Genomic DNA, 26,890 nt, shown 5'->3' with positions numbered 1-26,890 from the left:
CCCAAGGCAATTGCTTCTCCATCTGCCAACAGATGCAATGTAAAAATATGGGATGCATCTGCAATCCTCATCATGAGGGCTTCCCCTCATGAATTCTGTCCATTTAGAAACAAATGTAACGGGGTGGTCTTGTGAGGACCCTCCAAGTTCCTACAGCAGGACAGATGGCACAGACCATACTCCTTGAAAAGCACACAGGCTCAGGAGCTAAAGATTCAAGAAACTGTTACTTCTCCGTTTCCTAACCCAGAATGGCCTGCACTACCGGTTCTGTATTGCACTTAAAGATCTAACACTGCAAATTAAAATGAAAAGCAAAACCCTGGGCTCTGAAAGCCTCAACAGATGTTCTGTCTGTCTTCTCTGGAATTCAAGGCTAGGGTTGCCAGCATTCCTGACCTTATAAATGGAGAGGGGTGGAGTGTCCATGAACTTATAAAAATACAGGGGAGGAAATCTAATTTTAGGCATTGCAGCCCAACATAAGTTTGCATGAGGCTTTCACATGTAATCAATGATGGTAAATGCTCTGGCTTGTCCTTTGTCTGCAGATCTTTGGTATCTAAGTTCAATGGTGTGAAAATTCTCTTTGCCTCTTTTTTCTGAATTATTGAGGGAGCTCCTTTAAGAACTGTGCTCTCTGAACATGGGTGAAAAAGAGCTGCAAGACAAACAGCACCTTTAAGAGTGGCTCAGCTGAGAAGACACTAAACCCTTCTTGTAAAAGGCATCTTATATAAAAGGCAGCATATAGGATAACAGGAAAACTCTAATTCAAACCAGCAGTTCATGTCTGCTGCCAAAAGAAGCCAAAGAGAAGAGATACCTAGACCTTGCACGCTTCCTCACAAACATCAACCATTTGTCTTAAAAATTTAAATGCTTAAAAAAACATTAGGCTTTGGGAACACCTCCACCAGTCAGTAGCTTTCTGATTTTGCTGCTAGGCTTGAGATCTTTCATTACTTCACTCCTGCTCAAAAACGCCCAGCTCCCTTAGGAAGAACATTTAAATGTGGGGACCCTATGGGCACCAAGACCCTAATACTTACAATAAACACAAAGAGTGACGTTCAGTCACAGAAGGGAAATTAAAGGGGACACAGGAGGGCTCTCTCCATCCTCAGTTCTGCTCAGCCAATGAGCAATCCCTTCTGCATCAATGCCCTTCCCATCATCTGAGAATAAACAAAGCTGCTTCTTGTGATGTGGCTTTGCTCAAGTCATTAAAACAAATGCCCTTACACATTAAATACACTAACAGGGATGCTGCTCTGTTACAGCATTAAAGGTGCCAGCAGGAGCAAGGAGTCGGTGCTTTCTGGAATAACCAAGCCAAGAAGCTTCTGCAGCTTCAGCTGCGACCATCTCAGTGACTCCAAGCGAAGACACACATATGGTAATGTTGTGCTGGAGAAAATGAGAGCAAGCCATTCTCCCCCTCCTGACTACAACTCTGTTGGCCTTTATTCTCAGCCCCCCGTATAAATACTTCTAAGCCAAGATTTAAATATGCATTTAATCCATAAAGGTTCCTCTGAAACACTGGCAGTTTAAAAACTCTGACTCAAATAATTTTATCCTACAAGTCAAAAATATATCATTGGCTTAATCTTGGCAATCTGCTTTTCTACAGACTGCAACAAGCATATACAAAATATAGCAAAATACTAATGCTTAGGCCTTGACTTTCCCAAATGGTGAACACCAAGAGCTGCCACAAAAATTGCCCCGTGCTCCTGAAAACCTGTATGGTCATTGTTACAGAGGAAACCAGTTTGTTGTTTGGTCCCTGGCAGCAGGATGGTATTTCATGCTCTAGCCAGCCAGCCCCAGCTCAGACTGCAGCAGACACTGGGGAATTTGCACCCTGCTGCTGAGACCTGTGTAGTGCTGGAAAATGAAAGATTCCTTAAGAAGAGACAAACAAGAAACAGACCACGCTCCACAGCTTTTAGTAAAAACTCTACTTTGAGAAACTTGAGGGAAGGCTAATGTTTCAGGGAAGCAGGGTTAGCTAGCTGGGGATGGGGCATCACATGGCTCTTACTGCTTCAGATGGCATTCGTGGTAGAGTCGTGCGAGACAAGAATTTCAAATTTGTGTTGCAAAACACAGCTGGCAAGGATAGGGGAGAACTAAGATCAGCGCCAGGGCTGCAACACCACAGAATACATATCGATTTGGTTTGGACAAGCCTGCTGAAATCAAGTAAATATTCTTGAAGTTTTGCACTTTGACACTATGCCAACACACACACACTGGAACCAAACCACAAGCTAGATCTTAAAGCCAAGCTCTGTCCACAAAACCCTGTGGACCTTCTAACACTGCACTGACTATATTTTATTTATGGGAATCTGCCTGAAAAGACAGGATGGCTACTAAACTGCGTAACCTTTAAATAAATCGATCACTAGAGAGTTTGAAGAGATTAGCTAGAAATGACAATTTCCCTGGAGAGTTAGGGCAGCTTTTCTATGAAGACAGCTGAATTTCTGGGTTAGTTACTAGTATATATGTACAGGAATAAAAATGTTATCATTCATTTGCAACACTTTCGTATAGTATCTCAGAAAGGGCATGAGTGTTCTTTGTTTGAGAGTGTAAGGATGCACCATCCCCTTTCACCTTTGAATGCAATGTTAAAATGGGAGTTGGCCATTTAATGTCTTCCAAATCAACAGCTACTGCCCAATCTCAACTTCCTGTGGTCCACTATATTAACTCAAACGCTATGTATAATATGGCTCTGATCTCTTAAAATTCAGCTTAGGAGCTGTGAATTTAACCCACTAACTGTTTAAAGGTAAATGACCTTTTGCATATTTACAAAGAAAAATTTCCTTGGATATTCACATAAAAGAAATATGTACCACTGCTTCTAAGCTAGGTATCAATTCTACATCTTCCTGGCCAAGAGATCATCAGTTTTAAGATCTATTGCACTGTCTCTTGCTGGTGAAGAATATTTGACCTTGATCAACATAAAAAGAAAGTTTAAGGACTGTTTCTTAACTCCAATTGAGCAAAAGTAGTTGTGGGATGATGCATCTGAAAGGAATGTTTGCACAGTGTAAATATATAAATATACTTTTTGTGCACAAATATTTAAGAAAACTGGACTACAAAGATTACTTTTATATGAATCCACAAAGTTTCTTTGTATGTGAATAACTCCTGTTTTGTCTTGCATTTTCTATCTTCATATAATGTATGACTGCAAAATTCATATAATAAAGTTTGCTTTTGAAAGGACCCACAATTCTGCCAAACTAGTCCATCCAGTGTCAAAGACTGCTGCAGCAGACGGTTTAGCACTGGGCAGCACTAAGACATCTGGCAAACAACCCAGCCTGTGGGCCAGTTTTGTGAGCAAAGGAGAATACGGAATAATTGCACAGAAGGCACAGTTCTCCACAGCAAAGCAGATAAACAGCGAGGTATGCTTGTACAGCTCACTGTGTGAATGACATACTCTAAACTCAGCATAACTAAGAAGGGCTTACTGCTGGCTAGAGGTAAAAAGTCAACTCTGCCTGCAGGAGAGTCAACGCTTCATAGTGGGGGAAGACAAAGTAGCTCCTTGATGAGCATCCATTCAACTGCCCCCCACACCTGGTTACTTCTGCAGCTAAAAGGTCTGGTACAGATGAAAGGACTTCAAACAGAGCTAAGGTGGCCCCAGCAGAGCCTGTTCTGAACTGTGACATAAGCTAGCACTTTAGTCCTGGTAGGTGTTGGGACCGGTCTAACATCTTCATCTCTGACATGGACGGTGGGATTGATGCCAACCTCATGAAGTTTAACCATAACAAGTGCAAGGTCCTACACGTGGGTCGGAGGAATCCCAGGCACAGCTACAGGTTGGGCAGAGAAGAGATTCAGAGCAGCCCTGCAGAGAAGGACTTGGGGTGTTGGTTGATGAGAAAATGAACATGAGCCAGCTTCAGTGTGCGCTCTGAGCCCAGAAAGCCAACTGTATCCTGGGCTGCATCAAAAGGAGCGTGACCAGCAGGTCGAAGGAGGTGATCCTGCCCCTCTACTCTGCTCGTGTGAGACCTCACCTGGAGTATTGTGTGCAGTTCTGGTGTCCTCAACATAAAAAGGACATGGAACTGTTGGAACAAGTCCAGAGAAGGGCCACGAGGTTGATCAGGGGACTGGAGCACCTCCTGTATGAAGACAGGCTGAGAAAGTTGGGGCTGTTCATCCTGGAGAAGAGAAGGCTGCGTGGAGACCTCATAGCAGCCTTCCAGTATCTGAAGGGGGCCTATAGGGATGCTGGGGAGGGACTCTTCATTAGGGACTGTAGTGATGGGACAAGGGGTAACGGGTTAAAACTTAAACAGGGGAAGTTCAGATTGGATATAAGGAGGAAATTCTTTCCTGTTAGGGTGGTGAGGCACTGGAATGGGTTGCCCACGGAGGTTGTGAATGCTCCATCCCTGGCAGTGTTCAAGGCCTGGTTGGACGAGGCCTTGGGTGATATGATTTAGCGCAAGGTGTCCCTGCCCACGGCAGGGGGGTTGGAACTAGATGATCTTAAGGTCCTTTCCAACCCTAACTATTCTATGATTCTATGCTTTGCCTTCTTCAGAGAATCTCCACATCCCAAACCCACCCATCAGAAACTTGTGATGCTGCTTCTACAGAGGGGGCAGTTGGGTGCTCTCTGCTATACAGTGTTTCATAGTGTGAGGGGATCTCCAAACCACACTGCAGATAAATTGAACAAGCGCTGGAAGGAAGCAGAAACTAAACCTTCTCTGGAAAGGCAGAACGTAACATGACTGCCTATTACCACAGGAGTTACATAGCTGCTGCTGCACTCCACTATGGAGGAAAATGGAGACTAGGTAAGCACATCTATCAGTCACTCCATGTTAAATGTATGCAGGGAATATTGACAATTACACAAAATTTCACATTACACAAGCATGATTAAGGAGTGGAGGGGTATAGGAGATTTTACCCCACCAGTAAATCATCTCACCTTTCTGCTTAACAAAAAGCACAAAAGTAATTCTGGGAAATGAAGCTGTCATCACACCACATACAAATTCTCAGAGAAAAAAAATATACTTTGTTATTGGACAAAAAAGTTCAACAAACATGAAAATTAGGGTACTTTAACAGAGTTTTCAAAATTAGGGCTTGTCCAGTAAAGCAGACCTGAGCCAGAGAGAGATAGGACTTCAGCTGGGAGTTACGGAAATGTGTATGACTCTAGTCATCAACATGTGTAAGCTTTAGGATATCTGATACAGTGTAAGTGGCGTACTTTGTGACTCATGACTGCTTAAACTCTGCATTGCAGACAGTGAGTACAAGAGAAATATGATGGAATGAAATACAGTTCCAGCACCAAAGTTTAAATGCCCTTATCCAACTTCAGAACTTCACATTGTCAAAATAAGGCCACGTTATTTCTGGTATTCTTTATTAAAAATACTGCTGTACACATGAAGAATGAAAACAGGATTAAAGATGAGTAACACATATTGGGGTCATGACATTAGAACTTAACATACTGGTGCTTTTTAGGGGAAGCAGTTGACACCTGAATTACTGAAACAAGGGCAAAACAAAAATACATAGGTTCCCTCAACAAAATATTTACAATATAGTAAATACAGCAACAGAATTTAAAACAGGTACAAAAATTAAAATGACCAACATCAGATTTCAAAGGTTGTCCCTTCTGTGCTTTTAGCTGTAAAAAAATAGGAAGGTCAGAATTTAATTTCTCATTTGGGAGGGCACATCCTGGTGGCTCTTCTTTTTAAATACAGGTAACACAGTTCTTCCTATGAATGAATCAAACTACAACTTTAGGACAACCTTCTAAATGGAATTAAAATGGGGTGAAGGGCTCTCCCCCCAAAAAAACACCCAAGCTGAACTTTCAGACTGTTCAAATCATTCCCAAATACAGACCAAATGAAATAAATAAAACAAAAAAAAAGCTTAACTTTTTTTTATGCATTACCTGAAACCAAATATTTTCTGGCTGACATATGTATGAAAACTTATTAGCTGTCTACCTTTTTATTTTTAAACCAAGTCCTGAGGTTACTAGGGGCTGAAGCAAGCTGACATTATGCAAATACACACAGGTTTGCAATTTAGACATGTCTTGCAGAGGGTGGTTTGCTGGTCTAAAAAGGATGAGAATTCAAGCCCTATTTTACCCCTGCCTTACACTTCCACAAAATATTGGTCCACAAATTAAATTTTCAAAGGTTCCCAAACCCCACAACTGAACAGATGATCCCCTTTCATTTTCAAAGAAAACAATACTGGAAAAAACCTCAGCCCGCTTATAAATTAAGCATTTCATATTTCTTCTAGAATACAAGTACTTCTTTTTTGTACAAAAGAATTACAATATGATTTGTCAAAAAACATATAAAAGACAGCTGCTCTTCCTCAAATACATGAGCTAATGATAAAAGACTGTTTTGCATGTTCACTTTTCAAAGTTCCTGTTCCTTTTATATTAAAAAGAACATTCTGGCAACTGTTATTGTTTGAATATTAAACATTATGTTCCTTTTAAAATTCATTCGATCAAATGCGACAATAATCGATTTTTAAACTCAACAACTGATGCTACCTAATGTGGATTCAACCACATTTTCTAAAATGTGTAAAGCATGTCCCTAGTCTTCAAAGCTTTCGATGTGAAGAGAGTTGCTTTTTTCTTGATGCAAGTCTCAAGGCGGAGAAACATTTTAAAGCTTATAAAAGTGGACAGAGAAATATTAAAAACTTCTCTGAAAACTACAAATATTGAGAATTATTAAAATTGATGTCAGTAACATCAGTTGCAAGTGCTTAGAGTCTGTCCTGACCTTTTGAGTTTCCACATTTTCTTCATGGTGAGCACCCAGTGCTATTAAAACATTCAGTGCTGGGAAAGGATAGATACAGTCTTCACTACTGCTTTAAGAAAGGAAATTCCTACATATTTGGCAGTCTTCAGTATCAAAGTGTAGGTGTTTAACTAGAAATCCCATGAATACCCATGTTTGGAGACAACTGCATGTCCAAATATTAGAAAGGTAATGAGGAGAAAAATTCCAGACTTTTGAGACTGAATTACTTCAGGAATATTCATGTGTTGCGTATTATCAAAAGTAATATTACTTTGGGCTAAGCAGTGACTGCAAAGGCACAGCAGATCATTATCCCTCCAGATTCAGGCTGTAAAACTTGGAAAGCTCTTGATGCCAGACAACTGCTGTGTTTAGTTAATCTTCTTTAACAGTGTCTTTGTATCTGTATCCAGTGTAGCGTACCATAATAAAGCTGTGGTTCAAAGAACAGAACTTTATACAAAAATTATACTGTAAATAACCTAAAGTAATACACTCCTGAAACTTCAGGCATTTAAACAATTTCTTTAAAAAAAAAACTATTAAAAAAATTGCATAAATGTAAATGCTTCTGACTAGCAGGAAAACGTACAAACAGTTTTTAAAAGGCGCTGGTTGTGTTTAGAGCAAGTTTGATATGCTCCTTAAATTATAGATGCTTCCCATTTTGCTATTTTCGTCACTTCACTTAGACAAAGTTTAAATCAAATGGCAGGGGAATTTCTTTCCTTTTTTGTCAATTCACCGATACTTCACTTGACTGGTTTTAAAAAGTTTCATCTTGTCACATTTCTTTGAGCTAACAGTGGGTGGCATACAGAGCTTGCATACAACACACTTTACAGAGTTTACGAACTAAACGGTCATTAACAGAACACAATTTCTATTTAATTATTTACCTGGTCCTTTATGCTATTCTGGGTGCAAATAATATCAAAAATGAATAAATTTTGCTATATCCTCAGTGACAAAAACATATCCCAGAAATGTCCTTGCAAAGAGTTTCCCTTAAGTATACAATGTGGCAAAACTTCAGAGATCAGAAAAGTCTTAAAAAAATTAAAATTAGTGCATATACAAGTGGAAAAAATAAAAGCAGGAACATCATGCACCTGATGTGTTCCTTAATCTAAAATAAATTCTTCACAGATAAAGCCTCCAATGGCAGCCTTAGCTCTAGGATAAGTGAAACATTCTTCCCTTCAAGTAACAGTGTACCTGACTGAAGTGCAAGCAGCTTTGCTCATCTCCTGTTTGTTTCCCAAATGTGAAATGAGATGACAACAACAATTCAGCTGTAGTGCAATTTGCTATTGGTTAAGTTCCTCAGCAATGTCCTGCATGCTTTCAGCAAATACTACAACTGACCATTTGCGGCTGCAATCAGTTCTTGAAAAGTATTTTCAAAGCAGCGTTTTAAATCACTGTAAGTTACCACAAGTACACTCTTCTCATCTCTGGAAATGAGGCTTATTTTTTCTGGCACACCAGCATCTAACTGTAACAAGAATGCAAAAGATAAAATAAAAGAAGTGTGAAAGAAATGGCAAAACATTTCCCCAGTAACAAAAGCAATCAATTTCTTGGCAAGCACGGTGTTGTGGTGCAGCTCAAATCTGCTAACACCACAGAAAGGAAGGATCTGGATCGCACCACAACAATGTATTTGCCAAAAAATCGAGACATTTTGGTCTTAACCTGATCGACATTCCAGACCTTTGGACTAGGTTACCATTGTTTTCTTCCCCTTCCATTAAGCCAATAATCCTGCAATGCGACCTTCCCCCATGCAGAAGGCCTAGAAAAATTTCCATATAGCTCCTGATGAACAAAACCATGTTTGACATTACATTTGCACATAAGTTCCACAAGCCTCCATGTAGGGTAGGTAAATTACTTCTTGCCCACACTAAAATTAAATAACGGATGGACCAGCCCCAAGTAGTATGAAAACTGGTAGAAACCCAAACCTCACATTCTGGCAATACTGAAACAAACTAGACCCTAAGCTTTATGCTACATTTCACCCCTTATTCTATTTAAAAAACCCACCCCAAAACCACCAAACTAAACCAACACCCTTGATTACCTAGTTATAATTCACAAACAGGTAACTTGGAGTTAAGAGATTAAAGTCGTTCCACATTCGTTTTCATGTTTCCTTATGACTTCTCAAATTCAATTTTAAAAAATTGTATGTTACGCTATGTACCAGTAAATCCTAATTTGGAACAGAGGAATATCCTACTTTACAGGCTGAAGTCCCTTCCAACACTGTATCTTACATTCTCCTACCTTTGCAAGAAATGGTTATCAATGGAAAACTGTCAGACTTTTACAACACAAAGCCTTTGTAGCTCTGTTTTAGTCAATACATTTGTATTTCCCAAAACTTGACACTACAAACTTTCTTGTTCCAATACAGAAGGTGGGGCAGAGAAGTGGGATATGACACTATTGATAAAATTTTTGGAAATACAACCCTAGCAGGATTAAATAAACGTATTACAATGTTGTACTAAATAGCAGAAGAACAATTAAAGTTGTCACTGAGATAACAAAGTTGACACTGCTCAACACCAGCTAGTGGAACAACACAGTAAATTAGTGATTTCTTCCCTTTGTCTTCTAAAATAATGTTCTTAGCACAGCCTTAAGATTTGGAACCTCCCCAACTTAAAGTTCCTGCTTCATGAATAGTTTTAAAAGGACAAAAGCAAGCCAATTAGCTTTTAATTCTTCTGGAGTAGGATAAAACCACCACCACGTTCTAACATGCATTACAAAATATTAGCACAATTAAGGTCTTTGTGAAATATTGTCTACTGACTCCATTAGCATCATACAAGAACTCAGCAAATTATCTTAACGCATGCATGATATGGAAGATCTGTATTAAGAAAGCCACACAGTAACTAGAAACATCAATAGTTATGGCTTTCTTTCTCTCCCTCTGTGGAGGCATAAATCAACTGAGAAGATCCCCCAAATGCCACATGGAAAAGAATTATTATTTTTTTTAAATAGGGCAATTTTCACTCAAAAGGAATGCTTTTGGAATGTAGCAGGAAAGCCCAAATAACCATTTCTACTAATACACACTACAATTTCGGAAGTGTTTTTTACAGTGTATTTTCAAAGTAGAGTTCTGCAAACCTTACATTTTTTTGTGTGCTGAGCCCACAACCACAGAAGAGAAGAGTCTCTGTTCATAAAAAGGTAAGCCATGAACATTTATAGAACAGGCATTCTTTGACACCATCTCTTACCTGACCTATGAATTCAGGACTGTCCCCTCCTGCTACAGTACCGTACGGGTCACTGCTTTCAAACCATGATGGAATTTCACTGCCTATTTGAGTATCAACATGCTTTCTTTTTGATTTAGCCTCAATCCCTTTAATGTCCTTTTTAAAGTGCTTACAGACACCAACCAGAAAGATAAAAAGGAGGTTAAAGAAATGCACAGCAGTGGTCTAATAGGAGATTGAATGCCCTGACAATTTAGATAAAACGTTTTAAGTTAAGTCAGTTGTTACATGTCAAAGAATCTGAATATATTCATTTTTTTCTGAAAGAGAAATTTGGCTATCCTAACCCTAGAAAAGAAATATTTGCCACTGAAAAACTGTATATTGTCAGTGTCTGCATCACCATTCTCTACAGAGTGAGTGGAATGACCAAGCAACTACCAAAACCAAAAACATCAAAAAAAAGAAAAAAAGGAAGTAGCATCCTATGAATTACTGAAGTTTGACAAAACGTGAACTAAGCTGAAAACTGATCTGCCAATTAAAAAAATAATCAGCTCCTGTACTTTTTAAATTTATAGAGGAAAACAGTTCTACAGCTACTGAAGATCTTGTGGTCTCTCACACATATCCTGCTATTAATCATGAGAGTGCTCAGCCAAAATATTGCTAGTGGTGCAGCTCTTAAAACAACTTCAAATAGCTTTGTTACATCAGCCTTGGTAAACAAAGGGTTGGAGAGGCTAGGGAAGTTACAGAATTGGACTTCGCTTTTAAAGTCACAGACATTTTCCAGCACTGTCCTAGATGGTAAGGATTTTGCAGTTTTCTATTGCAGTTTCCCTCCTGTCTCCTACTCTGGTCAGCACAGTTTATAAATGGATCCTCTTGCCTTATGATCATCCTCTTTGATATCTATACCAGCAGAAACCTCCAGTTAAAGGGGTTTTATGGATCCTTTATGCTGTGTTGAAAGACCAGAGTAGCATAAAGGGACCAGCATTGCATATCCAAAGAATTCAATGCATTCCAGGATGAAAAGTTAATACTGTATCTCATGCTATATGACCAAATTTCAAGTTTTTAATACTAGTGTACTAAGTTTATTTAAAATATCCATAAATGTATGAATATTAGCTTAGTGAATACATTGTTTTCATCCAAAATGGGGAAAACAACCATTAATTAAATCAACAGAATTAACTTGCCAATGCTTTGAAGTGGAATATTATTTTAAAGAAAATTAACCCGAACAAATTTTTAAAAGCTAACCCAAGTACAGTGTACCTTGTTAAGACATGAGATAATGTGACTGAGGTCAATCCAAGGAGTACCCGCTTCTGTCACCTGATGGAAAAGGTGATCTCGAAAGAGCTTCAATAAATACCTGTCTCCAGTTTCTGACCAAGTTGGGTCTTTCTGAAACCTGGTGTAAAACAAAGGCTCATATTAAAGCTCATAAAGTTAAGAAAAATCAAACCCCACATATACACATGATTCTTCAATCTAAACTTCAAATCTTAAATTACTGCTCTAAGCTACCTGCTATAATTTGCAATTCAATTAGTCTCCCCCCTTGCTGCAAACAGAAGATATACATATTCAAAGTTTCTCAGCTGTTGAAGCACCTGAAGCTAATGTCTAACAAGGGCCACAGAAAAAGTAATGGTAGAAAGCAAGAGTTACCTTCAACAAGTTTAACATGTTTGTAATGCTGGTTTCTAACATTTACAACTCCAAGTCTATTCAATAGGACAGAAAACAAACCATGAACAGTTTTATGTAGTAGTTATTAAAAAAAATAACAAAAAGCTAAAAATAACTTAAAACCAGTATCCACACAGTTTACTATAGTTAAAGCAAGCTATAGATTTCCTCAAAATCTATTATCACTCACAAGAGATTGCCAAGAGAAACCATACTAAAAAACTTAGATAACTTTTGCATGTCTATATGTAGCTTTCTCTACTCCTTTATTTAAACTTTTGATCACAGTTACTTATTTTTCTCAAAGCTTCTTAAATACTCATTTCTTCAGGGGCAAAATGTTTAGCTTAAATTTGTAAGGGAAGAAAACTTGCATTGCAAACTGTTTTTTTACATACTGTAGAAAATGAAAACAAGTGTTTCTTACTCTGGCCTCTCATTGATTGTTCCCAGTTTCGCTAGAAGCCTAAACAGCCTTCCATTTTGCACCTCCTAGAAAACAAGAAAGATGTTATTAAAGTTTCTGAAAGGTAAAATGAAGACACTTATTTTAAAAATATATACAATAGAAATGCAAACAAAGTGCTATTAAAGTAATTTATTTATTCAAAGAGGAGGGTATAATTTTGCCATAAAGAGATCGAACGCATTATACTGTGTATTGGTAGCTCATTTTAGCACTTCATATCCAAATTATAATGTGGAAATTTAACACCACCACCTCGCTGACCCAGCAGGAACTGGATCAGACAATCTATTTCTTTGTGGAAACATGTGTCTAGTCTCTTGCTAGCCTGTATTTACAGTTGTGCTAAAATACAGTAAATTAAACAAGAATAATACACTTTATATATACACAAAGCTATAAAGACCTGTAAAAGCGTAACACCATATTTCAGGTAAAGATGAGAAGGAACATAATCTACCAGATCTGTTTTTCAAAAATGCTTTGTAGGTCATTATTAGTAAATATTTAGCAACAATATCAGACTAACATTTCAATTACAATTCATTCCAAATATAATTTTGAAACAAGTTTTTCCAAAAAAGCTAGAATTTAAGTCTTAAAACAGTATAAATTCTGAGTCAAACAGTGACAGAGATAAAGCAATGAGAACAAGTTCAAAGAACATTAAAATTACACATGCGTAGAATACATGCAAATGAAAAATTGATTTCAGACATTTTTCCTCATCACTTAGCATACAGTAAAAAGTTACATCCTAGCTCACATTACACTGTGGATTAATCTCTTGTTTAAGTAAAATCTGCTCAAACCTGGCAGGAAAAAGATACTCTCTTATTCATATTCTCCCATATTCTCCAACATTATTCATGCTAAGCTGCATCTTATTCCATGCAGGATCATACCAATTTCAAATGAATTCAGTCTGGAGTAGATTACTCTGCACAGCTGGGTAAATGAAGTAGGTCAAGGTGATAATAGCTTGACCTCAGACAAACTATGGGCTGCAGTACTTCTGCTACCCATCTAAACACATTCAGCAGAACAGCTTGTACCACAACAGTAGCTGCACTTACAGACTGACAGGGAATACTTACCTTATCCAGGAAAGGTCTATACAACTTCCAAGTAACTTTTTGTATGTGGCCACATACACAGAAGCCAAAATTGCATCTGTGTGAATGCCACTGCCCTGTAGATTCCCAGTCAATGATGACACAACTGAGCAATAACACTGGCAAAAGTCTTCAGGTGGCCCCTTTACAGGCTTGGCAGCCAGTAAAAGGCAGAGAGCTCTTCTACAGAGTGAATTACAGGACTTCAAAAACTGAAGATTTGAATGCTGTGGCACATAAATGATGAGAATATTAAGGTGAGGAAAGAGGTAGTGTAATGGTGTCACACCTCTGTGAAACATGAGTGTTACAGGAGTAACAAAATATTCATGGCTTCAAGAAAGCAAGATTGTTAACTACATACAAACCGCTTCCAGCATCAGAAGCCCCTAAGCTACAGATGCCTGCATACTTGGAGGACACAAGGAAAAACATCATACACACTAGTCTTGTTCTAACATTTTCCCCTAAGCATCCACTTTGGGCAGTAATCAAGAGAGGGTACCAGGTGAGACTTGAGGGGTACCCTGGCTCTGATGTTACCAAGGATGTGGTACTACAAGCAAATTAGAGTACAGCAGCTAATTAGCAACTGCTATTTATCACTGCCAGGTAAACAGCTGTTGCCAAACTGGGGGCTCTGCTCACCTGTCACTGCTATAAATGACTGAAAATGCAGACTGCTTAATACTGATCACAGGACAATCTCCATCTTTGTTATGGGAAAAGGTTTAACTGTCCACATTTGCTCAGGCACATTATCCAACCTTAACAAGAAATGACCTTAAACACCTTCAGAGCAGGAGTAGTTGGTGACTCAGTGTGGGCACCTGTCATATAGAGCTTTGCATCAGAAGTAGATACTGCATTGCTCTTCTACAGCTCTTTGCTGCTGATAGATTTCAGTATCTGTCACTAAAGAGGGAAAAAATATTTTCCAATAAGCCTGCAGTGGAGAGATTAAGAAAAATCAGTCCACCAGAATCTCAACCACTGGTCTACTACATCTTAAAAGAATCAATTCTCTGTAAGGGAAAGGAGTCACATGACTCTATTAAATCCTTCAAAACTTAATACCCTCTCTTCAGCATAATGAAAGCCTTAGTAATGCATCTCAGTCTTGTTATAAAATCTTGTTATCAGTGGCTGCTGATGAGCAGACACACTTTCCTGCTGAACACGCACTAACATGGAACAAACTATTTATTTCCTTTGTAGGAAAATCACTTGATACCTTGACTGAACATGATGGACTAACCAGACCCCCACAGCAAGAGATGCACAGCCCAGGGAAGCAGAGGGTGGAAACTTTTAACTCTGTGATCTAGCATTCATTTGGAAAAGAAAACGTATGAGATAAGTAAAGGTACACTGGAATACAAATCCATCCAAGAATTTAAAGGCAGTATTTGTTCAGTACAACCTCTAGCACAGACTACATTATCTAGTGCGTGATGACATATTTGGCCTTATTTACTCAGAATATTACTTTTTAACTGTTCTATGAAGAACATCTTTTCCCCAAGACTGCTGGTTGGACATGGAAGATCTTACTTCAGTTAAAGACAGCCAAGGACATCCTAAAAGTGGTTCTTGGAGCTTTTGGACTTTCAATACCTTGAGCACAGACTTCAAGTCTGCAGAGAGATTACATAGGTTGCTACACAAACGGAAGAAAAAAAAAAAGGGGGGGGGGGAGAAAACATTCCTTTTATAAGATACAGCTATAGGAATACTGACTATAGGTCTTCCCACAGGATTTACCTTTGCAAGGTCCTCCTCTATAACATCATTTCGCATTTGAGCAGCATCCAACTGAGTATAGAATCGTGCACCAATCATAGGCATGATATCATTTACACTGCGAAGCCTGTTTTGGTCGGTCAGCAAATACCTGCCAAAATATCCCCACCCCAAAAAGATTACTTAAAGATGCTGCAAATGCCAAGAGACATCCTATTATGATTTTGTAACTATTTCACCCTGATACCTATTTAATGCACAAAGTTGACAATTGTAGCACTTCTTTAAAAATACCTTAGGAGAGGAAATGTGTTAGCTTATATGTATATATCTAGCCAGTTATACAAGATAGGAGCATGCTTTAATGGAACTGTAGCGCACCCCATTCAAACAGCAAGAACAAAATTAAAAGACATGAAGATTCAGATTGCAATGCTATTGTTTTTCAAATGAGGGCGGAGGCACTCCTAATTTTTACAAGGAGCTAACAGCATTTAGCAAAGAAAGGACATTGATTGTATTAGATACATCATGAGAAAACATACTATGTAAACAAGTCTTAAGTTACAATATTTAGTGATGCATTGACTCTGCAGACAACTCAGTGACAGCAGTTATATCTATAATCTTACTTGCATCTAAAAATATCATTTGACATTTTCATTTGTATGTTTAAAAAAATTGGTAATTTCCTTTAAAAGATTTATTATGCAAACTTACAAAATCAGATTCTTCAGATCAGAGGAATAGTTGATTGTCACCAGTTCCATTGCTTTCTGCAAATTTTCTCTCTGAATTCCTGATAAAGAATTGCAAGCCAAAGCCAACACAACTTTCCCCAGGGAGATCAGATCTGCTTGCTAACAGGGAAAATACACACAGGCAAGATTCTTAGTATAGATAAATATTACCTATGGTACTAGATGGTGTTTAAAAAGAGACAGTTCTTCAATAACCTTAGAATATAACTTGGTCAACTAAAACAAGTGCTATTCAAATCATAGTTCAATATGACTGTCCAAGTTATAGTAGTTAAAATATACAGGGGAAAATCTGTCCTGATTTTCTGTCCTGAAGCCTTGCAATTTCTAGGTACTGTATTTATCTTCAAATGCTTAAAATTTACTTATTTTTAGCTTAAGGACAGTACACCAGAGAACTCTTTTGTAGTGAGCTGAAGCTCTGCAAAGAGGTTCTCCTAACCACCCACCTCATTCCTGACAAGTCAAGTTGCTGATGGCAAATAGAGGAAGTCATCTCAATACGAGATGCAGAAATACCCATGAAGGGTATAACAGAAACGGCATTTGCTGGACTATCCTTTCACACCAGATTCCAGCAAATAATGCTTCTGCCTTAAAGAGCTCAAAGATTTTAATCTCTGATGGGCAGTGTGAAAAGATATGAACTGCCTGAAACAGCTAGACAGGAACAAGCCTGTATGACTGACAAATTGAGCAGCATCACATCTTACGAAGAAATCCTTAGCATTACTAAATGCTTTCCTCAAAAGTAGAACTGCTCTTGAAAGATAAAAACTGCATATAGGTTGCTTCGCCACAACACAAAATTCTGCCAATTTTTACAGACAGCCACCAGAAATTATTCTGAAAAGCCATACCTGATTTTAAATCCCACTCCTAAAAACAGGAGCCTATTTTAGTAGCAGATACTGAGAACCATAGCAAAAGCTGCCCAATTCTTTCCATGAAAGGACTTTCTGCTGCACACAACTTGGCCAAACTTGAAACACCTGCAGCTTTCCAAGCTGGATACCTGCTTCAGACTGAATTTAAGAGTCAGCTAAAAAAACAAATTTAGTATTTGCCAGACATTTTATTTTTTACTTTTGCAAAAATATCTTACTTCCTCAGAAAAGTGAAAGCTACTAGCTATCAAGAATGTCAGTTCCATAGTCTAAACCAAGGCTGTGCCATTTAGCAGAGAATGCAGCCACACAAGGAATACACCTTCTGTCACGTCTGTAAGAAAGGCTAAAAAATTGGCAGCCTTGCAACATCGAAAGTTCTGCTTAGAATCTGACAGCTTCAGAAAAGGGCTGTGATAGTAAATGTGCCACAGCCCTTCCTCCCAGAGAGATAACCATGTTTGCTGCCCATAGCTGCAGCAACTGAGCAGAGCTCTCTGTGCAGCCATATGTCCCAGATATTGAGGGATTGAGAAAAGAAAACCTTTCCAGGTCTCTTTGTGTCACCACTGTCTTCATATTAAGTATGATGAAGCAACACAATTTAAACATGGATACACAACATGGCAGAAATTTAAAAGCACAGTACTCCTATAGCTAATGAAGACAGAAACAGGATGTGGAAAATGATACAGAAACAAGAATGACAAATTGGTGGAGAAAGAGATAGACTCAACTTCCTAAGGAACCAGGAATTCCTGAGTATCGGCATTCCTTCGTACTTTGGTAAAGAGAAATGAACCAGAGCAAACAACCCCACTTTGGTGGGAACCCACTTGTTTCCATTACCAAATAGACAATTTGAGCAGCTCAGGATATTGTTATAGTACTAAACAGAGAAATCTTGCTAATGCAGTATCTACAGACACACATACGTCACCTGCCACAATGGCATTTTTATTACTGTCTCTAAAGAAATATGCAAGTATTTGTATTAACCCTAATCTTTCTTGCTTCTGCAATCCCCTACTTTACCCTTTATACCTTCCAGCTTTTAGTAATTCATAAGGATGTATCCTATAAAAATTCTCTATCATCACACAACCCTGAGATACTGAAAATACGCAACTTCAAGCAAGACCCTATGAAAACAGTCTTCTTTACACAGCCGTTTTCATAATAGATTCCATTAGATTTTAAAAATGGTTAAGAAAGTCTTAAATTAACATCAGACATGAAATTTTAAATTCAGGGGTTTGAGCATTTGACTCACAACCATAATTTGTTTTGCAGGTTACATCTAATAGAAAAACTAGCAGAGACAATAGACCAGTGCAGCCTCAAACACACATACAACAAATTACAGTCAATGCTTAACTTGTTTTAGTTGCAAAGTGGCTTGGATTCATCCCACTAATTTCAGGAACTTAAACTTCATGCAATTCAGTTAAGAGTCTGATCAATTTAAGATGTTGGTAATTCTGCAAGACAATATGGATCTTGAGTAGGCCGAATTGCTCTCTGGAGGTGCTTCACTATTCACTGACAGCCAAAACCCTTAAGAAAAAACATTATTACAATGCCCCATGTTTAAAGACTTAAAAGTGCACAAAGGGAGGCAGTAATTTTCCTGTGTAATAAGGGAATCAGCGTACCTTGAATTGGAAAGGACCTTTAAGTATAAGGATCAGGATTTATGGAAGTCTGATTCCTATTTTAGAAGGCGCAAAACCACCATCCACTGACCAGCTCTATCCACGAAGACAGCATACGCAACATCTCAGAAACAGAGGTATCACAGTATGCTAGAGATTGGAAGGGACCTCGAAAGATCATCTAGTCCAATCCCCCTGCCGGAGCAGGAACACCTAGATAATGTTACACAGGAATGCGTCCAGGCGGGTTCTGAATGTCTCCAGGGAAGGAGACTCCACAACCTCCCTGGGCAGCCTGTTCCAGTGTTCCGTCACCCTCACTGAGAAGAAGTTTCTTCTCAAGTTTAAGTGGAACCTCTTGTGTTCCAGTTTGTACCCATTACCCCTTGTCCTATCATTGTTTGCCACTGAGTAGAGCCTGGCTCCATCCTCGTGACACTCCCCCTTTATATATTTATAGACACTTTATAAGGTCACCCCTCAGTCTCCTCCTCTCCAAACTATAGAGACCCAGCTCCCTCAGTCTTTCCTCATAAGGGAGATGCTCCACTCCCTTAACCATCTTTGTTGCCCTGCGCTGGACTCTCTCCAGCAGCTCCCTGTCCTTCTTGAACTGAGGGGCCCAGAACTGGACACAATATTCCAGATGGGGTCTCACCAGGGCAGAGTAGAGGGGAAGGAGGACCTCTCTCGACCTACTAACCACCCCCTTCTAATACACCCCAGGATGACATTGGCCTTCTTGGCCACAAGGGCACAGTGCTGGCTCATGGTCATCCTGTCGTCCACTAGGACCCCCAGGTCCCTCTCCCCTACACTGCTCTCTAACAGGTCATTTCCCAACCTATACTGGAACCTGGGGTTGTTCCTGCCCAGATGCAGGACTCTACACTTTCCCTTGTTATATTTCATCAAGTTATTCCCTGCCCAACTCTCCAGCCTGTCCAGGTCTCACTGGATGGCAGCACAGCCTTCTGCCGTGTCAGCCACTCCTCCCAGCTTAGTGTCATCAGCGAACTTGCTGATTTCTATTTTAGAAGGGGCAAAACCACCATCCACTGACCAGCTCTATCCACGAAGACAGCATACGCAACATCTCAGCCTGTCCAGGCTCATTCCCTCATCTAAATCGTTGATGAATATATTAAATAATACTGGTCCTAGTACTGACCCTTGAGGCACTCCACTAGTTACAGGCCTCCAACTAGACTCAGCCCCATAGACTACAACTCTCTGGCTTCTCTCCTTCAGCCAGTTCGCAGTCCACCTCACTACCTGATCATCCAGTCCACACTTCCTCAATTTAGCTGTGAGGATGCTGTGGGAGACTGTGTCAAATGCTTTGCTGAAGTCAAGGTAGACCACATCCACCGCTCTGCCATCATCCATCCACCATGTTATTTCCTCATAAAAGGCTAAGAGATTGGTCAAACATGATTTACCCCTGGTGAAGCCATGCTGACTGCCCCTCATAACCCTCTTATCCTTGATATGCCTTAAGATGGCACCAAGGATAACAAGGATAACAAGGAGGATCTGGTTGAAGCAGTAAGGGTTGAGGGCTGCCTTGGTTGCAGCGACCACGAGATGGTGGAGTTCAGGATCTTGTGTGGTAGGACTAGTAGAATAGCAAGTAGAATTGCAACCCTGGACTTTAGTGTATACACTGTATAGTACTTTTCAGATACATATGGATCACTGGTTCGTTTTGCCACAGACCTGCCTGAAGACTGACTATTAGGTGACAGTAAGTTGATTCTCAGCTTCAAGGAAAAATTTTACAACTTTTAAGTACAGGCTGCCTTTTGTTCAAAAATGTACCTTACTTGCAACTAATGGCTATTTAATTAGCAATTCAATTCATAAGTAACCTGTAACAACCTATCTTTTTATCTCCTGTAAGCATTCTAGTATAGATTTTATCACCATCTAGTTCATTGACAGAACTATTAAATAGCATTAGACTGAAAACCAGCCCCTGGAGACAAACTCAGAAACAGCTCTCTTCATTAGTATCTCCCTGTTATCAAATGAATTTCAAATATGTCAGTGAGCAACTTACTTGAGTTGGTACCCTTTCCCTTACACATTTTAACATTTAAAAGGTACATACTACTATGCCAAATGCCCTGGAGACACCTCAGCATTTTCTACACTTGGCTTTATCAGACAGACATGTAAGCTAGTCAAATAAATTGAATTTTTTTTTTTTTTACACAATTCATTTTCCATAAACACTTTGAAACTGACAAGACTTTTGTTTATCCTGTTCCACGGCTTTGCTTGGATCAATACCAGCTCATCCTCTCTACAATTCTGTGGATTCATTTATCCTTTTAAGTTCTGGAATTGCCCTTAGAAGTGCTTCCAAGATCCGAGATTTTTTATTATTTATTTTTGTAAAGTCAACAACAATACTTCAGATGCCTCTTCAGCTGGTTTCTTTAAATTTGGGGAGATGCATGTGAAAGTTATTTTGGTTTGCTAAATTAAGAATATTTACTTTGAGCAAATGTGACCTTATGGCCCTTGTTAAAACAATAAAACTTAGATTTTTTTCCCTTCATTTCTTATGGAAAGGACTCACTTTCATTATATTCCAAATACAGAAATATTTATTTAACCTTTTTACTGTTTCTTACATCACCATTTACGATTTTCCCATCTGTATCTTGTAATTGGTACAAGACTTAAGGACTGGGGGTGTGAAGTGATGTGGTGGAATTTATATAGGTTTAATGCCTTGTTTTAATACCATTCATATTTCATTTACTTATTTCCAGCTTCCCTTATTGGTGCCTTTATTTAACTCTTAAATGATCATATAAATTGATGTGTTTAACACAGCTTATAAAGAACAACTGCATTCCTTTTACATAGCCCCTAAGTGTTCTGGCCAAACTCTTTCCTATCTATATTAACAATGGGAAATAGCCAGAAAGTGACAAATGCTAACAAAAATACCTTCCTCCATAGAAGACAGCAACAAGGAAATGCATATTAGCTGGGCAGTAAACCAAGAGATAACCTACACTTTTAACAGTCACAGGAGTCCCAGAGGAATTCAGGAACTAGGTCATGGATCGAGAGGAAAAAGGACAAGCAGCAGCTGTTATTTTGTAATTTTATCTGGCTGGGGCAAACAAAGGTAGAGGATGATAAATGACGCCTGAATTTCAAGGAATGAACTCAGTCCAGAACCTCTGAAGGAACAAAATGGATAGTGAAAGCCTAGCCTTCCTACAGGAAGCAACAAAAAAGAAGGCAAAAGAAGGCACTGTATTTTCTAACTCTAGTTTAGGTCTTCCAAACTATGTATTTAAGAGCACTTTGCTTCCAGTTTAGCAGTGATACCTGAACAACCTGGATATTAACTATATATAAAACATGCAAAAACATCCCCCTAAACAAAACTAGACGTTAAGTGTTGGGTTGATGTGGTGGCAAATGCGTTTGACAGATTTGTGTACCTGTATAGATTTGTATGGCCATATACATAATGTGTTTTGCTTTAAAATTACTTGAATGTCATAATATCTCAGGAGGATCTTATTCCCAGCTGCAATTAAAATTAAGTTTAAAGAAATACACAGACAAAAAAATTCATCTCATTACCTTTTTAGGCATAGAATCCCTCACATTCCTATCTTCTCTCAGCTGTTTGCCACTAAATTATTACCAAAAGCCCATTTATATTGAGCTGGGGGAAAGCAGGGAATCCTTTGATTTACTACTCAAAGTACACTGAAAATTGCTTTACTGTATGATTCAAACCAAAGAACAAAAAAGAAGTTGCTATGTTCTAGGACATGGTCTCCAATAAGCTAGTTTCTGCCTGGCCAAAGCTCAAACGTTTCATTTATTACTGGAAGACTCTGAATGAACAATTTTGCACAGTGAATAAGCTCAATTAATGAAAATAAATTAAGTCTAACTCCCTACTGTAGTCTTTCACTCCCTATACAAACAGGACGTGATGGATGCTGAAGCAATGTATTTAACCCTGAGGGAAAGTTAGGGAGTCAATCCTGTACAAGGTGATGCTCCAGATGACTGCAGAGACTTTTTGTTAAGTCTAAAGGGATTCTTAATTAAGGATTTATGCAGAGACCTCAGAATGCCAAGAAAGCACAGCAGAACTAGGAGCCTAAAACAAAGATACACTAGAACCTTTTAGGAGTGAGGAGAAAACTTAAGTGCACTTATTTAAAGGATCACTTACTCCTCTGTGAACAGGTATTCAATACTTCAATATTTTTGCCAAAATAACAAAGAGCAAAAACTGTCTGCTGAGCCATTTTTTTTTAATATTTCTACCACTAAATGTAAGGTTTTTCTCCTCCTTGCTCTAGAAATTTGTATTTCCAATCACTTCCAACTCAAATTTGTTAAATACTAATGGTTCAACCTGTTTGGTGAGTTTGCTGAAATTTTAGAAGCAGCACATAGCAAACTGAGCATTTGCATTTCTAAATTACAAGCAAATTTTAATAACGCAAAGCAGAACCAAGATCAAATCAGGAATGAAGAAACAGTCATTTAGAGACAGATATACTGGACTACAGTTTGATTAACATACTTGTCTTCCAGAAGGAACTGCACTGGTTTTCAGTACTCCCTGTACCAAGTCACCAACTGAACTATGGTGCTGCTGTCTTACCTGAAACTGAGCCATTAATGCCAGTGGATTATTTTGACTGTTGTCAAATGTCAAAACGTCAAAGATTCCAACACAGTTAACTCGCAACCTTTAGGAACAAGAAGAGAAAAGGAAGAAGCACCAATAAGTTTTGCTGGTTACTCAATCTTCCCTCTGGCATTCATTGAATGCTTTTTCTGACAAAAAAGAAAAAGTCATCAACATGCAGCAAATTACTGTGAAGCAGAATGTACTTACTTTACTATTTAATAAAATGCAACAAACTATTTTCAGTGTACAAAAAAAAACAACACATTTCTAAATTGTCAGTAGTGCATCTGAACAGTATTAATGCATAAGTCTTCATAAAGGTTTAAAAGGAACTTTAATATATAAGTTTCAGCAAACTGTCTCATACCACTTAAAAGTAACAGAACTTTCTAGTTAGACTTTGCTATTTCTGAATAGAGGTCACATTAACACAGTAAGAATGAATGCTTTCATTACCTTGTTTTGCCTGTTACTAATATCTTTGTTGGATCCATAACTCGGCATGCCAGTCCTGCTGTGTGAATGGTCCGTAATGCAGAGCTCAGCTGCACAATATATGCCCATATCAAAGACTCTGGAAGCAATCCAGCATGCTGCCGTGGTAGAGGTCCATCATGCTGACCTAGAAGCAAAACACTGTAAGCATCAATAGAAGGCTACTGCACAAAATTCAAATTAGGACATTTTGAATTATACAATTAACTTGCTTATTTACCTCATTCAACTCTTAAAAGTCCCTGAAAGATGTATCTATTGTCCTTTAATGTTGGTTTGGGGTTGGGGCCTTTTTATGTCTGTTTATTTAGTTTAAGATGAGTTTTTTGGAAGGACACCACATTTTAAAATGTTAATGATTCATTAGACATTATTTTCACTCATATTAAGGAAAACCATGCTGATTTTTAAAGTTTAAGATGAATAATCACTACAAAAAGAACACCGGTTAGAAACTGCTGAAAGTGGGTGGTAAATCAAAATATGCAAGTATTTCAAAAGTAAAAATGCCAGTATTCTGAAACAATGAGCACAATAGCTACAACAGACACTGTTCTACCTCCTTTACTGTAGGAAGGCTTACGAATTAAGCTTTCTCTATCATGTGATAAGACAAAAACAAAATTAAGCTAGTCTCAAATTACATATACAAATCAGACTGGAAGATCTGGTGGCTAAACATCAACAAACACAACTTCATGTAGGTTCTACCTTGACCCAACTCCCTGACAAGTCCCCCATGAGTCCAGCAGGCCATATGAAATCAACGCTTCACTTCCTTTCTAAATGGATTTGTAGTCCTCCTTTCAGAAGTAAAACTTATCCTTTGCAAAAAAAGAAACACCACCAAATTCTATACAGCAAAGAGTTTGAGTAACAACTGAGACAGAGATGAAAAAAATAAAGATCATAGAATGGTTAGGGCTGGAAAGGACCTTAAAATCATCTAGTTCCAACCCCCTGTCATGGACAGGGACACCTCACACTAGACCATGTCACCCAAGGCCCTGTCCAAGCCAGCCTTGAACACTGCCAGGGATGAAGCATTTATAATTTCTTTCGGCAGCCTGTTCCAGTGCCTCACCACCCTCACAGTAAAGTACTTCTTCCTTGTATCTAACCTGAACTGCCCTTGTTTAAGTTTAAACCCATTACCCTGTGTCCTATCACTACAGCCCCTGATGAAGAGACCCTCCCTGCCAACCTTGGAGGCCCCCTTCAGATACTGGAAGGCTGCTATAGAGTCTCCACTCAGCTTCTCTTCTCCAGGCTGAAGAGCCCCAACTTTCTCATCTTGTGTTTGAACTGGAGGTGCTCCAGATCTCTTACCCTTGTCAACCCCTCTGGACCAGCTCCAACAGCTCCATGCCCTTACACTGAAGACACCAGAACTGCACACAATACTCCAAGTGAGGTCTCACGGGAGCAGAGTAGAGGGGCAGGATCACCTCCTTCAACCTGCTGGTCACGCTCCTTTTGATGCAGCCCAGGATACGGGCGGCTTTCTGGGCTGCAAGCGCACACTGAAGCCAGCTCATGTTCATTTTCTCATCAACCAACACCCCCAAGTCCTTCTCCACAGGGCTGCTCTGAATCTCTTCTCTGCCCAACCTGTAGCTGTGCCTGGGATTGCTCCAACCCAGGTGTAGGACCTTGCACTCTGCTTTGTTGAATTCCATGAGGTTGGCACTGGCCTGCCTCACAAGGTCAGGACACCTCGCCTGTGTCAAGGTCCCTCTGGATGGCATTCCTTCCCTCCAGGGTATCAACCAAACCACACAGCTTGGTGTCATCGGCAAACTTGCTGAGGGCGCACTCAATCCCACTGTCCACGTCACCAACAAAGATGTTGAACAAGAACAGTCCCAAAAGCAACTCCTGAGGGACACCACTCATTACTGGTCTCCAGCTGGACACTGAGCCACTGACCACAACTCTTTGTGTGTGGTCATCCAGCCAGTTCTTTATCCACTGAGTGGTCCATCCATCAAATTGATGTCTCTCCAATTTAGAGGCAAGGATGTTGTGTGGGACAGCACCAAGCACTTCGAACAAGTCCAGGTAGACAACATCAACTGCTTTGCCGTATCCATCAGTCCTATAGACCCATCATATAGAAGGCCACCAAATTGGTCAGGCAGGATTTCCCCTTAGTGAAGCCATGCTGGCTGTCACCAACCACCTCATTGTTTTTCATGTGCCTTAGCATGCCTTCCAGGAGAATCTGCTCCAAGATTTTGCCAGGCACAGAGGTGAGACTGACTGGTCTGTGATTCCCCGGGTCATCCATTTTCCCCTTCTTGAAAATGGGGGTTATATTTCCCTTTTCAAGTTGTCAGGAACTTCACCTGCCATGCTTTTTCAAATATGGACAGCGGCTTAGCAACTTCATTTGCCAGCTCCTTCAGGACCTGCAGATGAATTTCATCAGGTCCCACAGACTTACACACATTCAGGTTCCTAGAAATGATCTTGAACCTGATCCTCTCCTACAGTGGGCCTAAGGTCTTCATTCCAACAGTCCCCGTATTTGCCTTCCAAGACTTGAGTAGCATGGCTAGAGCATCTGCTAGTGGAGACTGAGGGAAAGAAGTCATTGAGAATCTCAGTCTCCTCCAAATCCAGGGTAGCCAGTTCTCCCATTTCCTTCTGGAGAAGGCCCACTTTATCCCTAGATTGTCTTTTGTTAGCAACATACCTATAGAAGCCTTTCCTGTTACCTGACATCCCTGGTGAGACTCAATTCTAACTGGCTGCGCTCCTTTCCTTCAAACATTCATTTCCTGGGTTTTGTTGTTGTTTTTTTTTTTTTTAACCCTCCCTCTCCCTAGAGGGGCATATTAACATCTGTTCACTTGATCAAAGTAAGTCTGTGTGTGTGCCCTTGCATGTGTACATACAAACACACACAAATATACGCAAGAGTTAAAGAAAATGAAACATTACTGAAAATTTTTAACTCAGAAATTTTACAGATCTGGGGTTGATGTGCTTCGAATATTCCCAGCTTTCATTTCCAAGTTTTTGTTTGTTTATAAACTTTGGTTCATTTTTCAGTTATGAGGTGCTTTGGTTTAGATTATAAAAATCGAGACACCAACTCCTTTAAATAGCAACAAGCCTGGCACGTCTACTGAAGGCTGAATAGAATGAGATTTTTTTCTGGCCTCCTGATGAATCATTATGCAAATAACTTCCCACAAACCAGCATACCAGAAGTGTCACATACCAAACTTTAT

General features: G+C 39.3%; 2 protein-coding genes across 7 annotated transcripts in view; one reads left to right on the top strand and one right to left on the bottom strand.

Annotated features, from left to right (window-relative positions):
* Positions 1–3,256, top strand: part of FLT1 (fms related receptor tyrosine kinase 1) — a 110,455-nt gene extending 107,199 nt beyond the window's left edge. The window contains exon 30 of the mRNA XM_057410382.1: positions 1,284–3,256. Within this exon, the coding sequence (XP_057266365.1) occupies positions 1,284–1,488 (205 nt within the window). The 3' untranslated portion in view covers positions 1,489–3,256. The remainder of the gene's footprint in view (positions 1–1,283) is intronic.
* Positions 3,257–5,426: 2,170 nt separating this feature from the next.
* Positions 5,427–26,890, bottom strand: part of PAN3 (poly(A) specific ribonuclease subunit PAN3) — an 82,858-nt gene continuing 61,394 nt past the window's right edge. For 4 of the 6 annotated variants that reach the window (XM_057410379.1, XM_057410376.1, XM_057410377.1 and 1 more), the window contains 7 exons: positions 23,613–23,778; positions 23,127–23,214; positions 15,884–16,023; positions 15,185–15,314; positions 12,267–12,331; positions 11,420–11,558; positions 5,427–8,379 (listed from right to left, as the gene is read on the bottom strand). In XM_057410379.1, coding sequence (XP_057266362.1) covers positions 8,239–8,379; positions 11,420–11,558; positions 12,267–12,331; positions 15,185–15,314; positions 15,884–16,023; positions 23,127–23,214; positions 23,613–23,778 — 869 coding nt within the window. In that variant the 3' untranslated portion in view covers positions 5,427–8,238. Of the gene's footprint in view, positions 8,380–11,419; positions 11,559–12,266; positions 12,332–13,402; positions 13,498–15,184; positions 15,315–15,883; positions 16,024–23,126; positions 23,215–23,612; positions 23,779–26,890 lie in introns of those variants that run through there. The other 2 variants (XM_057410380.1, XM_057410381.1) reach the window with 2 other exon arrangements.

The sequence above is a fragment of the Pezoporus wallicus genome, unplaced genomic scaffold, assembly GCF_028554395.1.
Source record: "Pezoporus wallicus isolate ANWC-B61680 ecotype Strahan unplaced genomic scaffold, APGP_CSIRO_Pwel_v1 contig_1876, whole genome shotgun sequence".
Classification (NCBI taxonomy): Eukaryota; Metazoa; Chordata; class Aves; order Psittaciformes; family Psittacidae; genus Pezoporus; species Pezoporus wallicus.
Note: the sequence above shows the minus strand (reverse complement) of the source record. Positions and strands in the feature narration are given on the sequence as shown.